The sequence below is a fragment of the Anas platyrhynchos genome, chromosome 21 (genome assembly GCF_047663525.1).
Source record: "Anas platyrhynchos isolate ZD024472 breed Pekin duck chromosome 21, IASCAAS_PekinDuck_T2T, whole genome shotgun sequence".
NCBI classification, from domain to species: Eukaryota; Metazoa; Chordata; class Aves; order Anseriformes; family Anatidae; genus Anas; species Anas platyrhynchos.
This window is the reverse complement of record NC_092607.1, coordinates 9,501,956-9,525,277: the sequence shown is the minus strand read 5'-3', so window position 1 is coordinate 9,525,277 and position 23,322 is coordinate 9,501,956. Positions and strand designations below refer to the sequence as shown.

Genomic DNA, 23,322 nt, shown 5'->3' with positions numbered 1-23,322 from the left:
TCACAACACAAATACATCTGTCCTGCGGGTTATTTACAGCACAGGAGGAGGGCCCAGCTCCGATCGATAGGCCTGCTTTTTACAGGACTCTCCAAAACATTTGTTCTTGCCAGTCCACGGCAGTAAATCAAACGGTGCTGGTGCCTGCTGACACCTGCTCTGCTATCTGCATACATTCCCAATTAAGAAGAAATGGGAGCTAAGAAATCAGAGCTCCTTTTCTGGCCAATCAGCCTGTTAATTAATAGGATGAGGAATTACCAGAGGCTGTGGCATTCAGCTGCACGGTACGAGGGAGTCCTCAGGCCTCCCAGCTGCAGCTCTGCTGGGAGCCCACAGCTGCAGCCGGGGGCCAGCTCCTGGCTCCCCAGGAGCCCGCACACCCCGCACGAGTTGCAGTGGCACAGAGACAAGGTGACGCCAGCACCCACCTGCTCTTCTTGGGTCTTGCTCTGGAGGCAGGCTCGGAGCCACTCTTCTTGTCTTTAGGTTCCTTAGGGGCTTTGGGTTCCCGAGGTTTCCGGGGCTTCTTGGCCACCTCCCTCTGTTTGGGCTCCTTCTGCTTCTTAGGCTCCTTGGCCTTTTTAGGCTCTTTTGGTTCTTTAGGCTCTCTTCTCCTCTTTGGTTTCACCTCCACAGCTGCTTTTTCTCCCCCTTCCTGTTCTCCCTGATCCTTTTTCTTCCGTTTCTTTTTCACCCCCGTGCCTACACCCCCGGTGTCCTGCATCCCGTTCTGGGCGCTCGGCCGCTTCTGGGGAGCTCTGCTGGGCTCCTCCTCGGGGTGCTGGCTGCCCACGGCCGCGGCCGTCGCCTGCTGGGGCACCTCGTCCTGCTCCTCGCTGCTGGCAAAGGGGTCCTGCGCCTTGCACTCCCAGGTGTCCGAGGCATCCGACATTGGGGAGCGGCTCCGCACTTTTGAGCTCGACAGCTGCAGAGAGAACAGAAACGGGGGGTGTGAAGCAAATGCCACGTGGAGAAACAGCAGGAGATTGCAGGGAGGCTGCCGAAACACAGCCCCAGCAAGGCTCCGTGTGCTGGGAGCGTGAGCCGTGCCCCTCGATGTACAGGGGACCCTTGCTGAGGCCAAGCAGCCACCCCATGCAGCCACGGTTCAGAGGGCAGGACCCCCTGTCCCTGCCTGGCAGAGGCTGCCTGCTTCCCCGCTGCCCCACAGAGGCGCGGGGACGAGGTGGCTGGCACCTCTCCTTTGCCTCCAAGCACAGCCCCAGCTTTGGTGGCACCCTCCAGCCCCTTGCTCTGCTGAGACCCTGAGTGACCACGCGCTCAGGCCCCCTCCTGCCCCTTGAGCAGAGCCCGGATCAGCGCGGTGCCTCTCCCAGGGGCTGCTCAGTACCTGGGTCCCCCAGCCCCAACCAGCAGAGCTGCTCTCCCTCTTCTTCCTTCATTTCCTACACATTTTCCAGCAGTGACACCAGCTCCTCTTGAGCACCTGGGATGGTGGGGTTGGTACGGGACTGCCCAAGGAAGGAAGCTGCCAGGCCAAGGCTCATCCCAGTGGGGACACAGACTTCTTGTGAAAACTAAAACACGTTGGGGCGGTAACAGCTTTTTGCCATAACACACAGAAGCGCCTTAATTCTCCCCTAAAGGCCGGTCCCGCTGCGTACCGCAGCAGCTGTGTCCCAGGGGCAGAGCCTGGGAGCTGTGTGCTGGGCTCTCCTGGCACCCGGTGCCTTGCTGAATCAGCCAAAAAGCTTGCAGACCCCCCCCAAGGCCGGATCTCCTTTTGCTTTTACGCTGCCCAGCAGTCAAGCGCAGATACCAGGCGAAGAGCAAACCTGCAGCATCCCAGCATGGCAGGAGCATGAACCACTCCTTCCTGGCCCCAACTTGTTGCTCGAGCCTCACAAGGCATTGCTGCCTTGCAGGCAGAGCTCCCAAGAGGGCCAGGGGTGCAGCCAGCCATTTGGGCAATTTGGGTGCCCCCCAGCAGCAGCGATGCAGTCTCCTGCCCACCATCAGAGCTGCAGCAGGCGCGGTGCTGAGCACCTGGAGCAGCTCGGTCCCTGACAGCCCGTCCTGGGGGCAGAGGCACTGGGAATGGGGTCCCTCTCGTCGTGTGCACCAGCTCATCCCCAAAAATCAGCGCTCCCCGCTGCCTGCCCGGACAGCTGGGAGATCTGCAGGCTGGCTGCAGGCTTCTTCTGCAGCGGCCGGCACCACTCCTGCCCTGAGCAGCAGCCCTGGAGATGAGCACACGTGTGTGCTGGGGGAGCTGGCAGCCGGGCAGCCCTCCGGTGACCTACTTGGTGTGCCCGGTCTGTGCCCACACGGTGCTGCTTCAGCAGATCACACCGGGCTCCGGGGCGACTGCTGGCAAAGCTGTCCCTGCCTGCCACAAACGGTGCTGAGCGCTGTACAGAGACAACCACGACCCATCAGAAATTCTGAGAAATTGCAAGCACGCCACAGGACCTCTCCTCTCCTCCCGCAATGCCGCGAGGCAGCCAGCAGCCCCTGTGCCTCCAAGCAAGCCCAGCGCAGCCCCCCCAAGGCAGCGCCGCAGGCTCCAGGTCCAGCAGAGCCGGCGCTCGCCTCGGGACACCCTGCGGGCATCAGCTGTCAAAACCTGCCCGGATGGGTCAAAGCTGAGATTTGGGACAAGTCAGCAGCGCTCGCCTGCAGCTAGAAGAGCCCGAAGCTGCCCTGCCAGGAAAGGACCATCAAACAGCAGCTTGTGGGGCTGCACAGCTCCCGGCTCGCGCAGGCAGCAGGAGAAGAGGGGGGAACCCAAATGAGGCACCTCCACGCCAACGGAGCACGGACTGCCAGCTCCTGGCTCCCTTTTGCACCTAATCCTAACCCTAAGTCGCTTGGTGTGTCCCGAGGGCTCCGTGTCACCTATGGCAAGCCCTTGCTGTCCCCGTGGGACTGTTGGTGCCGACATTTGTGGTTGGCTTGGCGCACTGGGGAGAGAGCCAGGGACAGGGACAGGCTTTTCCTACTTCCCCTCGATGAGGTTCGGTTTCTCCTGGTTTCTCTTCAACAAAAGTCAACAGGAAAAGCCTGGGAAAGCAAACCAAATGTGATCTGTGCTCCTGCATGGTTCAAAGCGTGTTTGCAGCTCCCAGGAGCACACCGTGACTGTGGGCTCCAATGTACCTGGCGGCATTCAGCACTACCAGCTGATAAGATGCGGGGAAAAAACACCCATTTTGTCTTGATCCTGCTGCCCTCCTAAGTGGCTTCTAATTCCCAGGAGGTGATGATAAAGCAGCATTTCCTCACTGTCCTCTGCCCCGTTCCCTGGTTTGTCATCCTCCATCACATCTTTCCTCTGCAGAGCTCTCTCTGCCCAGCACAGCCACTGAGCAACCCAACCCTCTCCTCCACCACGAGCCCAAGCTGCTCTCAGCCCTTCTGCCTTACCCTTCTCCCTGCCTCTCCTAACCCCACCGGGCTTGGGGTGGCAGCAGGAAAGCGCTCGGTGCTGAAGAGGGAGCACACAGCAGCAGGAGGATTCCTGCTCTGTTCTCTCTCCCTGCCCAAACCCTGCCCCTTGCAGTGTCTCAGTCTCCTCCACAAGCGGGGACAGCCCCAGAAGAACCCATGGGGCCAGGCCCCCTGTATGTATTAATTGGCGTATCTTAGGATTTTTCTACAGCTCTTCCAACTCGGTTTGCATTTCAGCACCTCAGGTAATCGCACGTTAGTCACTGCACACCCCCCTTCCCTGGGATTTTGGGGAGTGTGGACTGGGCAGCACCAGCAGGTGCTTTCTCCCCACGCTGAGCAGTGAAAGCCAACACAGCCCTCCTGGTTTTTAGCTGGTCATTCATTAACGGGAATACCTCTGATCAGGACACCACCCATCTTTAAAAGTATTTTGCGAGGTGGTGTTGGGAGCTGCTGGCGAGCAGCTGTCTGCGAGTCCTTCTGGTCTTACCCTCATCTTTAAAACCCACGACAGATTGCAAGGGGCGATTTTTCTTTACAAAAGCTATCCTGACTAATCACCGCTGTAGTATTTTCACATATAAAGGCATTAAACTGAGCATTTATTACAGTTCCCAGTGATTTACCCAACACACAGGTAAACCTGATGTCACAGAGGGGCCCCAGCACCTTCCCCTCCGCAGGCACAGCCCCGACAGGTGACGGCTCCTAACAAGTGATTCCCAGCATCGCACCGGCTCCTTTACAGCGACAGAGCCAATTCCATCCAATCCTGCTGGCACGTGTTCCTTTGCTCAAAAAAATCCTCATCAAACCCCTCCATTGAAGGGCAATTCTCCTGCCCGCCTGCCACCGGGGACGGCTGCGGGTTCCTCACAGAGCTGTTGTGCCAGCGCCCTGTGCCGCCAGCACTCGCTTGACACCTCGGTTGCTTTTTTACCCCGTGGCTCCTCTCAAAGGCTTTTTAGTCTTGAGATATTTGAAACAGAATTTATCAGATTTCATGCTTTTAGCAAGCTGTTCCTAAAAATATTTTTAGTCTTGCTTTGTTATGGGTTTATTTTGAATTCCCCGTGTGCCCTTTTTCTCACAACTTGTTTAATTAAAGATGAACGTATTTTTACATTGAACAGCCTCTTTACACGTCTTCTGCGTGCCTTGCAATGTACCTGTCTAACCCTGCAAGTTTTGGTGTTCCTGAGGTGTTTTGGCGAGGAAGGGGGGAAGGAAAGAAGAATAAATCCAGGTAGTGGTAGGCAGTGCCCACCTCCTCCGAGCTGCCCATACAAAATCCAAGCAGCCTCCACACTCCTTGTATTTTATCCTTAGAGCTTTTCCTTTGAATTGTCTCTCAGCTAGCATTTTTTTGGTGAGGATTGTAATGATTTTATGTTTCCAGAATACATTTTTATGTACAGTTTATACATTCTTTAATTCCCCAAGGAACCTTCTACAAATTACATTTAAGTCAGATCCCTCGGCAAATCCCTCAGCAGGAGCCGGAGCACAAAGCCTTCTCCCATGTGCCGAACTACTGTCAAAGAGAAGGTCAGGAGCAAAAAAAATAAATAAATTAAAAACTCCCCAGAGTGCCATCAAGGCTAATGGAGAGCACTTCTAATTGCACTATCCCATCAGAGGGCAAAGCCAAGGTTAGGGTGGGCTTTAATGGTGTGTTTCCTTAACTTAAAATAGTTTTATTTCACGTGAAGTCCCAATTTGCCAAAACTTTCAATTTTTTTAAATTCAGGACGTGTGGGAAACGGCACCAGAAGGTGCCCAGGTACCTGGCAGGGTACAGCATCACCCCTGGCCAGTACAGGCAGCGCTGGTCACGCAGTGCCAGGGGAGGCTGCCCAGTGCCCCAGACGGGCAGCATCGCCCAGCTCTGCCTCCCCAGGACAGCTCCAGCCCCACAGCTGGCTGTGGAGCACCCCAAAAGGCGTGGAAAAAGGCAGCTTTTTCCATGCACTGCATTTTCACAGGCTGTTGTTGAGCCACCCTCGCTGGCAGCTGCAGTCCCCACCGGCGGCGCGCACAGCACGGGCTGTTGCATCCTAGCTGCTGCCTGTCCACACCCCTCGTTTCCAGCTCTTCTTGCAATGCAGCAGAAGCTAAAAATACACAAGTGCCACCCTCCGTCATGTCTCTGAACAGGCTCCGCAGTCGCCGTGGGATGAGCGTGATGGAGCTGGGGGCTGGCTCCGTTCCCATCCAGCCAGGTCCTGAGGCTGGGGCTGGCCCCAGCGGCGTGGGTGGGAGGCAAGGGGGAGGCAGGGGGGGATGCTGTGGTTTGGGACTAATGGCACGGTGCCCAGGGGACCCTGCAGAGAAGCAGAAGCAGCAGTGGGGTGAGCAGCCCATGGATGGCAGCTCTAGGGGTCAGCTCAAGGAGCAGGGCAGCCCCGGCTCGCCCTGCCTTCACCCTGAGCAGAGCAGCTAGCCGCGGGCTGCTCAGCACAGCAAGGCTCCTCCGTGCAGCCAGCACCAGGGCTGCTGTACCTGACTGCCTCAGCAAGACAAAAAAGCCCCAAGTGTGCCAGGAGCCCAGGGACACAGCTCAGGATTGAACCACAGATGCCCTCCCAAAGGGAGCCCCAGCCCTCCGGCACGGGGTCGCTGCGCTGTTGGGCGAGCTCTGTTTATGGCCTCGGCACCATTTGCAGTAGGCGAGACATCAAAGCTCACGTTTCACTACAACAGACCCATAAAATTCAGGAAATAGCCTCGGCTCATGCAGCGAGAACTGGAAGGGAAGGCAAAGCAGAGCTTCCTTCAGAGGCACCGCGGGACGCCGGGCTGCAGGGGGGCACAGCGCCGGTGGGAACGTGTGCGCTGTGCCCGCCAGCACCGTACCCACAGTCCTGGGATGTTCTCGCTACCCACGGCCTCCCCACACCGCTAACCTTCTCCAAACCCAGGCTCACAAAACCAGAAGAACCTCCAGGACCAGGCAGGAGCCTCGGACTCGCAGTGCTTCCCATCCTCTGCCACTCCGACAGGCGAGAAACGTCGCTCTGCTCTTACAGCGTGTCGGAGCTTGGCAGAAATCAGCAGGAGCAGCGCCCTGCTCACTATGGCAGAAACAAAGCAGACCCTTTAGGGCCCAGGCAGGAGCAGGACACGGCCAGGAATGGGAACACTGCCCGGGGAAGGACAGCGCCGCCGGATCCGCTGAACCTCCCGGAGAAAATCCATCGCCTGCCATCACGCCCCAGGGAAGCAGGCACCCTCCCCACCTCCAGCAGCCCTGGCACGCTGCCTCGTAAGTCACGAGGGAGGTGACGGCTTTCACGAGTTACTCACAGCTTGGTGACAAACCCACCAGATCTCCACGCACTGCTCAGGAAGAACAGCGACGCAAACACCTCCCCTTCCTCACTCCAGCTCACCTTTACCTCCCTCCCAGCCTCGATCTGCAGGCACAGGGACACAACACGCTGACGGCTGAGCCATTTCCAATCTCCACGTGCCGGAGGAGGCTGGTTTGGCCGTGCTCGTAGCCCACATCACCTCAGCAACCCCGTCTACGGAGCAGCCAAAGCTGCTCCATCAGCCCGAGGGTGAGTGGGAATTGCTCACCTGGCCTTCATCCCCCACGGACGGATGTCATCCTCACGCATGCCCAACAGCCCCTGCTGGGGCAGCAGCGACAGCAGCGCTGGTAACCTCTTCCCCTCAGTTTCAGGCTGGCTCTGCCTCCCCGCAGCACCTCTAGGACCCACTGTTACCAAACTCACTGCTCCGTCTGGCACCAGCACCCTGCACTCACCTTCCTGCCTTTGCCACGTTCAGCTTGCCACAAGCTGACAGCCCCAGCACCCCCTTTTCCAAATCCTCCCCCCCTTCCTCCTCGCAACCAACCTGGCACAGCAGCACGACACCCCGCGGCCCCGAGCAGCACCGAGGCACCGCCACGGAGCTGGCCAGGAGCAGCCCCAGCCCGTGCCCTCCAGCAGATTTATCCCTCAGCTCCACGGCCAGTTTAATGGTTTCCCATTAAAGCAGCACAGCCACAAATCAGCTCGGGGAGGACCGGGTTGTTTTATACCTCCTGCCATATTTCACCCTTGCTGGGAGAGCCTCCGTACACGTAACGGGTCCTCTCCCCTTAGCAGAGCACGGACGGGCAGGTTGTGCTGTGCACACAGTTAACACAAAGACCACGGGCTCATAAATCTCCCCTGGGAACAGCAGGTAGTTAGGAGCCGAGGCAGCAATTCGGAAATGGCAGCTTGGTGGGATGGGATTATTTCTGAGCAAGGGAAGATTTGCTGGCCGAGCTCTCGCAGCGCTGCAGCTGTGCTGGTCCCCGGCCTCCCCGCTGCTGCCGGTCCCGGAGCACCGCATCGTTAGCAGCAGTCACAGCACAAAGTAACACAGGCACCACGAGATTCAAACAAGAAGCAACACCAGTGACTTTGGGGGAAAAGAAGGGCTGCTCCTACACGAGGAATGAGAGCAAATCGAGAGTGTTTTGATTACTGAAGACAAATCCCACCCTGTTCAATTGCCCAAGCAAGGCTTATCCACTCCAGGCTGCGGCTCTGCTCAAATTTCACCATCCTGAGCTGTGGCCCTGCCTGGAAATACAACGAGCCCTCCCTGCCCCCTTCCCACCACATATGAGCTGCAACCACTCACACGCAGGACAAGGTCCCAAGGCCTCGACAGCTCAGGTGGGAGAAGGTGAGAGGGTCACACACCTGCTTTTCTCTTTTCTCTATTTTCATTATCACCAAATCTGGGCTGAGCGTTATTTCTGTAAGACACACACACACAAAAACTGACAATAAAGAGACTGGAGAACCCCAGGTACTCGACCCGTCCACCTCACCCCTCTGAGACCCCCAGTCCCACCCAGAGTAACGAGGCTGCCCGAGTGAAAGGCTCTCGGGGACAAACTTGGGACCTGCGGTCTGCTGAGCCATGGGGACTCTGCAACCCCACGCAACTCAGCGCTCCCTGAACCCAGCATCAAGTACCTGGGGCTGGTGGAGACACCAACCTGCCTGCCAGAAGCCCTACAGCAGGCACCCGAGCGGCGTCAGGTGCTGCCAATCCTGCAGCAGCGAAGGGAAGCAGCGAAGCAGCTTGTGCCAAACGGCGACGACAAAAGTACGGGATGCAGACGGGACGCGGGAGCTCGGCAGGCACTGGAGGTGAGGGATGTCCCTGCATCCCATGGCTGGGGACGGGGAAAAAACCTTGCTGCGGTGTTCCTCACCCTGGCTTGGAGCCACCCGGTGCTGCGGGAGCTCCCCCATCACCCCCTCACCCCGCAGCCGGTGTCACAGCTCTCAGCCACGTGCGCCGAGGATTCATCCAGGCCAACCTCCATAACGGAGCTCTCCCAGGGCAAAGCACTTCCAGGCACACCGAGCCAGCCTCCTGCAGCCGTGGAGATGGCTCCAGCGGCACCACCAACGCCTCTGTCAGCAGGGAACATCCTCTGGGGACCCCCACATCTCCCCAGCCACCTCCTGGGTCCAGGGCAGGGCCAAAAGAGAGAGGTTCCAAGGGTGTCTGCAGCTGTCTGAGCGCACAGGTGGTTTCACCCAGCCTCTCCATGAAGCAGCTGGGAGATGCCCAGCCCTGCACTCCGTCCAGCCCAGCCCCGGGGCAGCGTGTCCCTGTGCTCAGCAGCGGTGCCAAGCCCCAGCACACAGCTCTGCTCTTCTGCCGCAGCTGGCAACAGGGACCCAGCACCCACAGGTGTCCCCCTGACTTATTTCCATAGCGCTGAAACCAGTGCATGTACCTGTCTCGGAAAATCAAGGCCAAGACGCTCGTTAGTCCCAGAGGAAGCAACTTCAACAGAGGTATCAGCTCTGACAGTGAGTAAAGCCCTTTTGGCACGAAGAAAAACCCAGCGATGTCACCGCCAGTGGCAGGAGAGGGCACCTGGCCTCCTGCCCGCACACAGCCACCCGCTGCAGGAGGCTGCCCACGAGGATGGCAGCACCCAGGTCCCCACAGGCCCTGCATGCCTGCTCCTGCTCCCAAAGGACGTGAGTTGTGACAGTGAGGGCAGCTGGCAGGGCACGCGCAGCAGCCAACGCCTCGGCTGCTCGTGGTCCCGTGGATTTGCCATCACGGACAGCCTGGCCTGGGAGCCCGGAGCTGCTCCCACATCCCGAAGGAGCACCAGCACCGCTGGCACGGGATGTGTGTTCCAGGAGCCCCGTTTAAGTAGCCATTTCCATGCTAATTGAGTATTTGCAGATTAAAGAGAAATTCTGATCTCAAATGAGCCAGCCCAATTTTCTAAACGAGCTTATGGTTTTCATATGGAGATCACCATGTTCTCGCCACCACACCATGTAAGTGCCCCAGGCTACTACTTTATTGCCACGGCTGCAAATGGGGAGCTTTTATACTCCAGGCCGAAGTTTTTGTGCCTTTTTAACCCAATGTAATTGATGCATGTCCCATAGCAGCGTTGCCAGCCTACAGCAGCCCCAGCACTGAGCGGCTGCCGGAGCTGCAGGGCACCCCAGGCAAAGGCAAGCCCTTCGCCACGCCGTGCTACCAGCTCCTCACGCCCCTGGCTGCAGGTACTGGCAGGAGCACACACCGTGTCCTGGCTGTGCAGCGGGAGCTGCCCTGTTGCACTCAGAGCCCAGCAAAGTGCTGCTGGAAGCTGTTTTGTCCCTCTGCACCAGCAGAAGACCTTCTCTCTGCGGCAGGGCCTCTACAAAGCAGCTGCTGCTAGCAACGACGCTTTCAGTTACACAATTTGGGGCACGCCGGGTTACTCTCCTCCTCCCCTGAATTTATTTTTGTTGTTCTGGAAGTGCCAGACGTCCCTACACCAGACCGAACCCACAGCATGCCTGTATTTCCTGGCATGCCTGCCTGGGTTCCTCCAAGAGTTGAAATCTTTGTGCACGAGCCAGAAACATTATCAGAAATTCCCTGTCTGAGCCAACACCACCCCAAGCCCAGGCAGTGCCTGTGTGCTCTTCCCCCTTTACCAGCCTCCTCACCAGAGTGGCCGGGCTCTGCTCTGCAGCTGGAGGATCGATTTCCCCCGTTCAGAGGCTGAGCGAGCCCGTCTTAGCCTGGATCAGGCGCGGTGCTCGTAGGGCTGAGCCTGTGAGGGCAGAGCCTTGGCCACGAGAGCCAGCGCTGGAAGGGGCCGCCCAGCGCTCTGCACCTCCCTTGCTCCTCTCCTCCTGGTATTTTAGAGCCATTTCATACAAAGCTCTGTCCGTGCGAGCTGCAGAGAACGCCCTGGGCTTAGCTCTGGCATTGTGCTGTTCCAGGGGCTGGAACGAGCAGGGCAGCAGCCTCCCAGCCTCTGCTGCGTGCTGCAGTGCCTGGGGCTGTGCTGGAGGAGGGCCGGCCTGCAGGCAGAGCTCTGAAACTGAAAATCCTACAGCAGCAGCCCTTTCTGCACAGGGAGCTCCAAGACAGAGCTCAGATCAGGGTGATGAGCTGTTTCCTGGCATGGTCAGGGCTTATAGGAGCTGGCAGGGCTGCTGGAAAGCACACGGGGCACATCCAGGAGGCTGGGGATGGCTCGGTGCCACCCCTTCTGCTCCTTTCCAGAGGTGCCACCATGTGCCACCAGAAGGGCACCCAGGCCCAGCCCCAGCACACTGAACTCTCTCTCCCCTCCCGAGAGCATCCCAGGCTCCCTGGCTGAGCTCCAGCAGCCCCAAGCAGGGGCCTGCCCAGGAGATGTTTCGCAGCCCCTCTCTGAGCCTGCCAGACCTAGAGAAGGTACTGCAGGGGCAGGCTGACCCATCAGGGGCTTTTTCTCTCTTTTTCACCCACCCAGAAAGCTGAAAATATCCCAAACATCACTGCTACTACTGGGCCGGGGGCAAGACTGGGTGGCAGAGCCCCCCAGGCACGCCTCAGTGCTCCCACGGCACCGCTGCGAGACCCAGACAGGAGCCCTGCAACGCGGCCACAGCAGCAGGGCTGCAACAAATGCTGCAAGTCCCAGTGCTGGGGGCAGAAATCTAGGAGCCAATCTTCTGCAGGACACAGAAGAATTCCTAGTATGTGGGTTACAAAAATAGTCTCACGGCCAGCTTGCCTGCTACTGGCGAGCGGCGTTAGAGCAGGCAGCTCTTTGGGTCCCCCTTTACCACCAAACACATCTCAGGTAAGCTCAAACGTGCTCCATCGCAGCCCCAAAGCCACTACCTGCAGACGTCCCCCAGCTCAATGGGAAAAGCACATCGTTAGCCAGGGTTTGAAACTTTGAGGACAGCAAAGTCTCAAAGAATGTCTGATACTCTAAGAATTTCATTTCCATACTGCACAGCTCGTGGTGTGCAGCCACAGAAAGCTGCATTTTTCTGCTGCTTGGGAATGCCGGCTACAACACACGGGCTTTAGGCTAAGGGCAGCCAGGAGGGAAATCCCAAAGCAGTGGCCAGAAGCGTACGAAGCTCCCAGACAGACGCTGCCCACACGTTACCCCTCCAGCCTTGCTTCCAAACCCGACGGGTTTCATTTTCCTGCAGGACAACAAGCAGCTCCTAACACTCATCACCTTGTGCATCAGTGAGCGCTGCAATGAAGTCCGCTGGGACATGCGGCCCCTCCGGGCACTGTGGTCCTTCGGGCACTGCATGGCTGCGGTGCCAGCACCGGGACTGCTCACAGACAGAGCTCGGGGTGCTCATTCCAGAACCCAGCACCGCCCTGCGATAATGGGCCCAGCCCGGCCAGCTGCTGGCTCCTAGAATAGTTCTGATCAGCTGGGGGGGATCACGTAATGGCCCCGGGGATGGGAAGCACTCACTGTATGCGGCTCGCTGGAAGCTTTGCTGGGCTAGAGGAGAGCAGTCACGAGGGGCAGAGCGTCACCCACCGAGCTTGGGCCTTCGGCTTGTTGTGCTCTTTCAAGGTCTTGTTTGTCCCAAGAAAATGAAAGGGTTTCAAAGAAGGCTTAAACTCAAACTTTTTTTAAAAAAAACAAAAAACAGTTTTCCAAGAGGCCTTGAGGCTACAGTTTTACACAAAGAAAACAAAAATCTTCCCATCTTGGCATCGCCCATCCTGCCCTCCCGGAGCAGAGCGCGGCTCCTCCCCAGCCTGCTGCCCAGGGACCACGAGGGCAGCTGGTGCAGGGTGCTCTGCTCCTGGCTCCTTTTCCCTGACATCTTTGTGCGTAACTTTTAAAAGCCACACGAGAGCCCAAAAACTACTTTACGGGCTGCAAAATCAGTTGTACCCAGAAAGCTGCTGAAGTTCTTCAGGGCTGCAGGTGATGCCAGCTCAGGGCATCACTTCTCCCAGGCCTGGGCAGAGAGCAACACCAGAGTCCAAATCCAAACCTTGGCTCCAGAACTGGGAAGGAGCAGCCTCCAGGTTACGACGAGCATCCTGCTTCAGCCCTGCAGCCAGGAGAAGGCACCAGTGCAGTGCCATCCCCCAGGAGCAAACGAGAAGGAAGGGGGAGAACAGAAGCAAGTTAATATTGCACAATCCCCTGAGTGCTTGATTTTGAAATAACAGCTGACTTGTTTAAAAAAATAAATCCAGAAACGTGCAGATAACATTTTAAGGTATCAGAAAGGGTCTCACAGCGGCCGAAACACCCAGCCTGGGAGAAGCTCGCACCGCCAAGAGCTTGGGGCTGGGAGAAAGCCCTCACCAGGGAAACGGCTGCAGGGCTCGTCCAGGGCTCTGCAGGAAACAAGGGTGAGGGGTCAGGGAAAGAAAAAGCCTCCAGCTCACATGGGCCTGGGAAGGGGCTGCCCAAAGGAAGCTGGGCTGGGAGAACCTCTCATTGGGGTTTTGCACGTTCACACCTAATGCTCAGACAGAAAACAAGGGCTCAGGTTGACAGAAAAAGAAAAGCCCAGGGTTTCTCTTGGAAAAGTACTAAAAATGGGCTACTGAAGATTTTAAGCTGCCAGGAGACTTTGACTGGGAATAATCTTTTCTATGGCAGGTTTGTCAAAAGGTTCAGCTGGAAAATTAGGGAATTTTCCCTAATTCCCTAGGGAAAAACGGGGAACAACCTCCTGCGGGGGGGCTGTGAACCTCTGGGTTGGGAACTGGCTGAGGGGCACATCTGGGGCTACTGGGAAGGTGAGCGTTAGGGGTAGGGCTGCCAAAGCAAACTGGGGGCTTCCAGGACTCCTGGGATGAAATTTGTCACCTGCGCAGTGCCTGGGGGTCCTTGGCTAAGGCTCAGCACAAACCGAGGGCTGCAATGGAGACGAAGGCTCCTGGATTGAAGGCAGCAGAAGCTGGTCCTAGAAACAGGCTCCTGCCCTCCCTCGTTCGGGTGCAAAGGGAATAGAGCACAGAGACAAACAGCAGTTTTAAAAATCAATTGTTTGTTTTCCGAGACTGAAGCTCTGCTGATGCCGGCTGAATTTTTACAAGGACAGGTGAAAGATCAAATTTTGCCTTTTTCTTCCTCAAAAGCAACATTCTTGTGGAAACCCTACAAAAGAAAGCCAGCCCGAGGCACCGCAGCGATTTGCGCTGTAAACCAGCAAGAGCTAGACGAGGATTATTCCAACTGTGCTGAGCGGCTCCACCACAGAAAGCACCAGAACCACCTTAGATTGAATTATATTAAAACATTTCTTGTGGGAACAAGCCGTAATTAGACTGGCCCACAAGTCTGACAATCTTCACAGCCGAGGAGCTCAGAGCATCGCATGTGTTAGCACGCAGAAGAGCGCCGTGCCCAGGGGTTACGTCTTCCAAGAGCAGGCACGGGGTGAGTCTCAGGCGATGCCCCGCTTGCTTTTCGGGTGACCCTGCTCCTCGCCAGCAGCCAGCAGGGCTGCAAACTCAAAGCAGAGGCCTCGGCGTCTACAGAACCTGATGGTGTTTGCCCAAGAAAGCTCCCTACGCAGCACGGCAGTGAGGACAGGGGTTTTGTGCTGTATCAGACACACGTCCCTGCAGCACGGTGCCGATAGCAGCTGCCTGGGAGAGGCAGGTGGCTTCCTTCTTGAAAGGGGAGAAGGAACAGATTTTTATCTGCAGAAAGGAGCTGCAGCCAGGAAACAACACGTGCAGTTAAAACAAAAACCAACCCAGCCGTCAGGCCCCCAGAGACTCCTGATCTTTTTCAGACAGACGAGCAAAAGGGGCACGGCAGGAGGTGGGATTCAAGGGGCGAGCGCTGCTCCCAAGGCGCCTCCTGAAGGACCCAGAGCTGCTGCTGAGCATGCCTAGCCGTGTGCCAGAAACGCCGTCGCTCACACGCTCACAAAACCTCCTCTTCCCACCTTCTGAGCAGGAATTCAAGCCCGAAACACACCTCAGGCTCCCACAACCTGAAGCGACAAGGAGCAGAGACAGGCTGAGCCCTCAGCCACCCGCACCGCTCTCACGCACCAGGGCACCCTACCGGGGGCTCTGCCTGGTGGAGCACAAATGTCCAAAAACGAGAGCCCCGACAAGCCGAGCCACTTGGCCTGGCCGCAGCCCCTCCAGCAGCTGCTGTTGGTGCCAGCCCCTTGCTGTGCACGGCGATGCTGCCAGCACCACCCCACACCACCCACATCCACACGAGTTGGGACCACGGCTCAACACCAGCCACTACGCCAGGTTCAGCCGCTGTCCTGATGAGTGCCTTCACCTTTTTGGGGCGGCAGCTCCTGGGGAAAAGCAGAGATGGCTGTGCCAGCCCTGCCAGCCCGAGAGCTGTGCCCCATCCTTACAGCTCAGAGCGAGCAGCACCTCCTGCCCAACGCCGTGCCTTAGGACCTCGAGGAAGGGGGAGAGGAGGCTGCAGCCACTCCTCACCCCGCAGGGAAGGCATCAAGCCATGATGGTTTTGGATCAGGGTTAGGCATCGCGCGAAACCTTTCAGGCTTTTACAACGCTGCAGCACTAATACCGGTGCACCAGCACAGAGCCCCAAAGTCCTCGTCCTTGCAGACGGTCAGAGGCAGAGGAACAGCCCCAGGACCCTGCCTCACAGCACGCCCTGGCCCATGGTGCGGCCACCAGCACACCCAGCAGCAGCTGGATCAGTGCTGGGCGTAAGGGACCAGCCTCAGCAAGCAGGCACGGCTCACTCCCAGAGGAGCAGGAGCGCCTGCATCTGCCTGCAGACAGCTGGGGCCAGCGAGTCGTGGCTGCTGCTTGCCAAGGGAAGTTTGCTGCATCGCCCTGCTACTCGCTCTCTGATCACAGAAGCGTGACAGTGGCACATGGACAGGACAGGACCATAGCCCAAGTCACTTTGTGGTTGCCAAGCCAGAGAGCAAGTCTGAGGAGGATCAAGCATGGCCCGGTCACCACACGGCCACCCCCTACCTGGTACATCCCCTCTGCAGGCGAGTGGCAGGAGAAGAGCCAGGGGTTCTCCTGGGACAGAGCAGGAGCAGAGCTCCGGGCCTGCCCTGCCCTTCATCTGCTTGGTTTGGCCGGCAGCCTCCTCCGGGTCACCGAGCAGCAGGCAGACAGGCGTCCGCAGCCCCCTGGTGCCGTGGGGCTCCTGCTACCTGATCAGTCCCTGCTCCCAGGCAGGGCTGCGGGGCACATCTCAGCCAGCAGAGCTCCCGGAGCCCAAACCCCGAGTGTCCGTGGTGCAATCCGGAGGGACTCAGGCTGCCACGGCACCGAGGGCTCCTGCTCACCTAGAGCCCGTGGCGCTGCTGAGGAAACCGCCTGCACAGCGCTGGAGAGGCAGAGCGAGGGGAGGAGGAAGGAGAGAGGCAGGGGGCAAGTGCCACCTCTCCCCAGCTCCTCCCATCCGCACGCTCAGCTCGGCGATGCCGCGTGGCCCAGCAAAGGCCTCTGCCCGGCAGCACAGCCACCCACGCGGCCCTAGGATGCTCCCTGGAGGTGCCCGGCCCTGTAAGAAGCCACACGCCTGCAGCCCCAAGCCAAGCTGCCCCCTGCCTGCTGCAGCAGGGCCTGTTGGTGTCCACAGCAGCTCCACGCAGCCACCAGCCCGGCAGGCAGGCGCGGGGGCTCCTGGAAGCATCCTGCCGGAGCCCGGAGCCCAGAGCCGCATTCCCGGCCCTCCGCAGTGCCTCCCCCACATCCTGCCTCCAGCCCTCCGCCGGGGGGTGGGGGGGGGGGGAGAGAGAGAGAGAATGCAAATCTTCGGTTGTAATTCTTCCAAGTTAAAAATAACCCAGTAGTTCAGCGAGAGAGAATCGGCAGCAGGGAGGCAGGGGGCTGGGGAGCCCGTGAGCTTGCTGCGAGGCAGCCGCGGCACACATTTTGTCTTTCGCGAGCGCAGGATCACGGAGAGGCGGCTTCCCAGCTCTGCGCACGCAGCTCCAGACACCAGGAGCCCTTCGGCATCCCAGCTGCAGTCGCTGTGCCGAGCAGACAAACACTCCTTGGGTCTGAGCTGCCCTCAGGCCCCCTCACCGCCCCCCAGCCCCGCTTTACCGGCCAGGCACACGTGGCAGCACCAAGGAGGCAATGGGAAAAGGAGCAGGCAGCCAGAACCGGGCGGGAGCACACCTCGTGTGGGTGCATGTGCCCAGAAGAGCAGGCATGAGGAGCACAGCACCACGGGCAGCCCCGGGGCACTCAGAGCTCTGCTCCCTGCAAGGAAAAAAAGAGGGGGGAGGAAGAAGGAGGGAGAATTCAGGAAACAAATGTGCTCTCTGTAGGGTCAGGGGAGCCGAGAGCAGCAAGATCTGCCTCTAAGGATCCCCCCTGCACATGCCAGCCCTGCCTGCACCTTCGAGGACACACAACTCCTCCACCCCACAGAACGATGGGCCTGCAGACTTCAGCAGGCAGGCAGGATGTAGCCACCACCTCCTTGCCCCGTGGCAGAAAGGGGCCAGGCAGCAGCAGCGCTGTGCAGCACGGAGCTCCAACAAGCTCGCTCAGCACCACCACTGCTTCTCCCAAGCCATGCCAGAGCCCGGAGCTCACACGGGGCTGCGGATGCTGTGCTGGCACCCAGCACGCAAGGAAGCCCCCAGGAGCTGGGCATGGCCCCCGGTAACAGCCTCAGCCAGCCATACTACGCGACTCTCACGACAAGCTCACGGGGCAAAAACAGCAGCGGCTCCTTTCAGGAGAGCTTTCAAGCACAGCTCCTAACCCAAGACCGAGACCACAATGACCTTCAGCAGTTATTTCGGAGCTGCACAGTGCCACAGGGCTGAGAGCGAAGGGTTTGCCCAGGCTGCAGTGAGCACAGCAGCAGACGGGGACCAACAGCACGAGGAACACCACGGGAGGGCTGGCAGCAGCCACGGGAAGAGGGCATCCCGGCCTGCTGCTGGGGAGGGGATGGTCGGGGCTGAACAGGTCTTAGCCAGGGGACACGCTGCTCCCGGGTGGTGCTGGGGTAGAGCAGGGCCGTGCCTGGTGCCAGGGGGGTTCCCTTCCCACAGCAGCGCCGGCCGTGGGGAAGCTGCCAGGCTCAGGATGGGTTTCCCAAGCCCACGCCTGCCGTCTTCTGACCAGCTGCGTGCCCAGCTCACGAGCCCTGGGTGTGGAGCTTTAATCCTCAGCAGGCGAAAGCGGAGGAAAAGCAAAAAGCAAAGCTCGGTGGCTCTGTGCCCGTAGGGACTAGGGAGAGGAGGGAGGCAGGAGCAGCCTGCAGCGGTGGCGAGGGCTGGGATGCAGCGTGGGGCACCCCGTGCTGCCCTCCCAGCAGCACAGCCCTGCAGTGCCTGCCCCTGGCACCAAGGACGCACGAAGGCTGCCGAGGAACCTGCGTGAAGCCAAGGGCCAAAGGACACAAGTGATGATGCAGCTGCAGTTGAATTTTACATGAAGCAGGTGAAGAAGTCGCTCTGAGGATGCATTCCTGGCGCTGGGAGCACGCCCTCTGCCCTGGAGCGTCTGGCTGTTAACCCTGGATGGAGAGGGGATCCTGGGGCTCAGCTCCTCAGGCCTCCTGCAGCAGCAGTCAGAAGGAGCCCGACGTGCCAGCAGCATCCAAAAAGCCTCCTCTGAATCACTGGGCCTGGGGGGTCCCAGCTGGCACCTTCAGAGGCTTCTCACAGCAGGGCAAACCACCCAGCTGCTCTCTAGCTGTCGGAAGGGATATGCAGGCTTCAGCAGAAACAAGTGCCTGCGCACTCCATGTGTTTTCCTGCTATTTTTTCTTTTTCACTCTTTGGACTTCCATTAAATGCTGGAGTCAACCCTCAAGGTCACCGGGCCAGTAAAGATGCCACCAGGCAGATAATGTAGCCCACAGCACCTTTATGAGTGCTGGAGGTGTACAAAAGCCAGCTCAACTGGCAGACCTTGGTAGCTGGCCGATTCAAAGAGCCTTTTGTACGGCTGCTGCTCGAGAGCTGCACACCGAGGAGCACCGAACACAAGCTATCCCAAGGCAGGCAGCCAAGAAGTGAGATGGCGTTTCGGAAAGCAGCGATCCTCCTCTCTTGCTGTTGTTGATATCCTGCACTGCAAACTCAAGCTGTCAGAGAGCAGCTCTGCCACACTGCAGACAGCTCCTCGAAGGCAACCACAGCCCTCTGTGCCTCTATCTTCCAGCTGTAGAATGGGGATAAAACCGGCCTGCGCAGCAGGATGAAGAGAGGATGAGCAGGCGCTCACAACGCACCTCAAGGTTGGCCTGTGGGTAGGAACGAGCACAGCTGGTGCCCCTGGGCAGGCTTCCAGCCGGGATGGCCGAGCAGTTTTCTCCAGCTGAAACTCCCTGCCCAAGACCCCCAAGGCAGCCAGGTGGCTGCTGTGTCCCCAGCCCCACGTGGTGCTGCTCGCAGCCGACTTTAAGTTATCCCCCACTCTCTGCTTGCGCTAACTGCAGCGGTAAGAGGCCGACCTCGGCTGTGTCCTCCTGCCACCCCCCCCTAGCTAACAGCCCGTGGCAGTGTGCCCCAAAATCCACACTCAAGGCAGGATCTGAATGCAACATGGCCAAGGTACCAGCAGCTGGGCCCCGAGCTCAGCTAGGGTCTCCCCTGTTCTGCCCACCACATCTTATTGCGATTCTGGAGCTCAAATACCGCAGGATGATCCCTTCCCACACAGCATCCCCCTGCACCCTGCCTTGGAAGCCTCCAGCCCCAGCACAGCAGCTCCCAGAGGTCACTTGCTTGATGCTGCCCAGTTGGAGAAGAGCTCTTGCACGCACGGAGGCTGCAGCTGCCCCGCTGGTACTGCACAGCCAGGAGACCCCAGCCCAGAACAGAGCAGACAGGCTGGCTGGCCAGGCCGATCCTCAGCACCCAGGGCGGTGACATCCTGGGTGACATCCCCACCAGACAGGGCCCAAGCGCTCGCTGTGTGCTGGGGTGAGGTCCCGCGGCTCACAGCACCTGGTCTGCCTGTACATCCCCAGAGAAACTGGTAAACATCCACCCAAAATAGCAACAGACAGATCTGCCGTTCTCCAGGCCCGAGAACTTGCACGCTGCAGCATCAGGCCCGTTTCTCAAGTGCCTAAAGGACAAGGAGAGAAAGGAAAACGCAACAACATCTCCTGCTACAGCACCAAGCAACAGCGCCTTCCCAAGCTGCGTGCTACCCCCAGGCCAGCGTGCTGCAGGTTGTGCCACTGCCCTTACACACGCCTCCACCCCGGCTGCCCTGCCCTGCTCCTGCTGGCTGCCAGCGCTCACCTCGGAGGGATTCCAGCCTGTTATAAATCACAGCCCTCGGGGATACCAGTTCTTCGCAATCTGAGGTTAATCTACTTTGAAGAACGGTCTCTAGAGTTCAGGCACCATCTGTAAGTCGACATCCCTCTCAATCATCTCCATGCTTCCCTGCGTTTGTGTCCTTTATGCCATCCCAAGAAACACTCCGGCACGGGAGGGAGAGAGAAGTGCCAGAAAGAAATTCATCGGCCCCTCACGTGCAAGCGCCTGGATTTCAGCAGTGCCAGGTCTGGCACCCCCGCAGCTCCAGGCAATTCCTTCACACACGAGGGGACCCTCTCGCGAGCACCTGAAGCCCTGCCCAGACACGCTCAAAGTAAAATGCTACCAAGAGCACACACTGAGAAGCAGCCCCTTCTCGTCCCATTCCTTCCCTTCCTGCCAGCCCTGCCCAGAAGGGGCACAGGGTGCCTTGCACATTGTCCCACAGCCACCGGCCAGCTCCCGGCCGCTCGCTCCGGCACACGCCCGCGAGCATCCCGCAGGGACGGAGCGTGACGGCCGAGTGCCTGCTCCTCGGCAGAGCTGGACCTCGGAGCACACCGAGAGCCTTCAGCACAGACAGGGCAGCTGCAGGGCTCTCGTGGAACCGGGCTGCTCCCACACAGAGCGCAGCCACAGCACGTGTCCACGTGGGCTCAGCTAGCCGGGTGGCACCCACGTGCCATCACCTGCACCCAGCCACCCGCAGAGCCCCGCAGCCCAAACACCACCCTTCGCCCAGTAGAGCCTGTCCCGAAGCTGAGGAGCAGCATCGGGAGGGAAGCAGCGTGCTGTGCCTGCCAGGAACGGACACACAGGGCCTGCAACCCCGCGCAGAGCCACACGGAGATGCAGGGCTCCTGGAGAGGCCACTTGGGGTGAAATCACAGCTGTAGCAAAGAGCCTGAGCCCAGAGCAACCCATTCCTGCCTTCAGGTGCCAGATTCATGAGTCCATTCCTCACTCTGGAAAGACAAGGAGAGACTGGCCTGGCTCCTGCAATGTTATTGTCAGACAGAAATTCTCCCTCCCCGGAGCGAGGAGGCGGAGCAGGCACAGGGACCTGCCCACAAATCTGTAACCACTTCTCTGAAGAAATCAGGGTAACCGCAAACCTCAGCACCTTCGCAGTAGGCGCAGGCTTCGCTTCAGTCAGCCTCCCGCAGCACCGGCACGCCGAGAGCAAACAGCACAGCCTGCTGTCTGCGGCACGGAGAAACCTGCCGCGGTGCGGGCACAACAGGGCATGCCGGGAAGAGCTCAGGTACCCTGGTGAGGGGCACCCCACAGGGACCAAGGAAGATCTTGGAGAAAGGGGACTTTGCTTGCCCTAAGGCAGGGAGCAGCAGACAAATCAGAGCCAGACGCCGTGCGCCCCCCGGGCACGCTGCTCTCCTGCCTGGGCTGCGTGAGCACAGGGCACAGCCGGGGTGCACCACGCACATGGACTGAGACAGAACAGCAATCCCCAATTAATGAACACGAAACACTTCAGCTCGATTTTATTTTCACTCATTTTAATGTTAAGTACAACCCAAGTAGGTGAAGCATTCAGAGTTAGAGGTGCTCTGCATGCAGGACTTGGAAAAGTCAAGGCAGCAGCTAACACAGCCCGGCTACAGCAAAGCACTGCTGCCTGTTCCTGTTTCTAGAACTAACTTTAATTCTGCCTCAATGCATGCATATAACAAGGCATTAATGTTTCCTAAGAAGCAGTACTTCCCTTACCTATATGGCAGGAAAGCGAAAAACCCCCTCGGGGATCACCCTTGCAACCTGACATCGCCCTTGCTCCTGCACGTAGCGTGCTAGCACACCGCTAATGCCGCAAGTCACCTTCAAAGACAGACATTGAGCATCTGCTACAGCACAAAATGAGAAACAGAAAGCACATAAAAGCATGGGAAAAACTTCTCTGCCTTCATGACTTCCGACAGAAGGTTTAACAACCGAAACGTTTTTGGAAGGAAACTGAATGATGCCCACATAACGAACAGGCATCATTGGCACAATGCTGAGGGACCAAAATTCTCAGCAGTGGCTGCTAACGTGCAGCACCAGGTAGCTAGCTAGGGTCCTGCAATCACTGCTTCTTCCTTCAAACAACAGCAAACGTGAGAAACCTCCTGGGGGGTTCTCACATCCTGGGAGAGCTTTTGCAATCCTCAGGACTGTAACAGCTGCAGCTCCTATCAGCCCCAGGGCTACCTTCAGCAGGCCAGCGCGGTCCCCACCAGCAAGGAGGTGTTCCCATCCAGCAAGAGCTACACTCCTGTGCCAGAGCTCCCAGGCTGTAACGTAAACGTGTGCTTCAGAAGCACACAAAACACCAAGGGGAAGACCCTTGCTCCTCTGCCTCCTGCCTGTGTCCCCTGGCAGCAGCACGCAGCAGGCAGGGACGTGGTCTCCCCGCTGCAGCGCGCTGGGCCGCTCTCACCTCCTTTTGCTCCAGTGCCAAACAGGGCTCCCCAGATCCCACGCTTCCACGGAAATGTTGAGGCAACACAAGTATTCTGCAAAGTCTTGCGATGACAAGCTTAACTTCCAGCTGCTTTCAGCACAGGCACCCCAAAAGGAAGCAACGAGCTGCCTGCATCTCAGTCCCGACTTCCCATGACAACTTTGAGCCAAGAACCAAAGAGCCAGACAAGAATCAAAAAGTGTCACCAGAGGAGATCTGAACTTCATCTCAGCCATTCAAATACAACCGAAACAAGGCAAAAGCCAAACGGATAAGACTCCTTGCACTGGTGCAACAAGAGAACTGCACAAAGCTGGGGCAAAGGCAGGACTAACAGAAAGGAGGGATCCTAGGAAACGCTGTGTGATGTGACATGCTGAACCCCTTAGGGAAGATGTTCCTAACATCATAAGACTGCTAACGAGCAGCCTCTCGTGTGGGGGAAACAGGGCTGGAAAATGTGCTGTGCACTCCCCAGCCAGGGCAACAGCTCATCGCCACGTTAACACCGCGCTTCTTGATCCATACCCAACGCACCTCTGTGGGCACACCTGTGCTGCCCGCATTAAAAACAAGCTGCAACTGGAGAATTAGCTCCCCCACTGCTCACTTTTCTTTTCTGGACTGGAGGAGCACTTTGCTCCTGGCGGAGCTGGATTTGTGCTCGCTGCAGGCTGGAAATCCCCTAGAGGCAGCAGCACAGGAACAGCGTACAGCCCCTTCACCTCCAGGCAGCACCTCCTTCTGCACGGGGGTAAATCCTGATGCTAAGGACAGCCCAAAACCTCCTCGGTGCTGGCCTCAGATCCCCAGTTCCCTGCAGGGCCCAGAGGCAGCAGCAGCCCCGCTCCCGAGCACTGATTTCTGCTCCCGCCCGGCTCCAGGCAGGGTGCGGGGACCTGCCTC

The 23,322-nt window shown here is 58.5% G+C and overlaps 1 protein-coding gene across 16 annotated transcripts in view; it reads right to left on the bottom strand.

Annotated features, from left to right (window-relative positions):
- The window catches only part of CHD6 (chromodomain helicase DNA binding protein 6), a 68,690-nt gene that overhangs the window by 41,919 nt on the left and 3,449 nt on the right, over positions 1-23,322 (bottom strand). For 11 of the 16 annotated variants that reach the window (XM_072026465.1, XM_072026472.1, XM_072026478.1 and 8 more), the window contains exons 1-2: positions 11,930-12,025; positions 432-928 (exon numbers count right to left, since the gene is read on the bottom strand). In XM_072026465.1, the coding sequence (XP_071882566.1) occupies positions 432-928; positions 11,930-12,010 (578 nt within the window). In that variant the 5' untranslated portion in view covers positions 12,011-12,025. Of the gene's footprint in view, positions 1-431; positions 929-8,061; positions 8,180-11,929; positions 12,026-23,322 lie in introns of those variants that run through there. The other 5 variants (XM_072026471.1, XM_038166062.2, XM_072026474.1 and 2 more) reach the window with 4 other exon arrangements.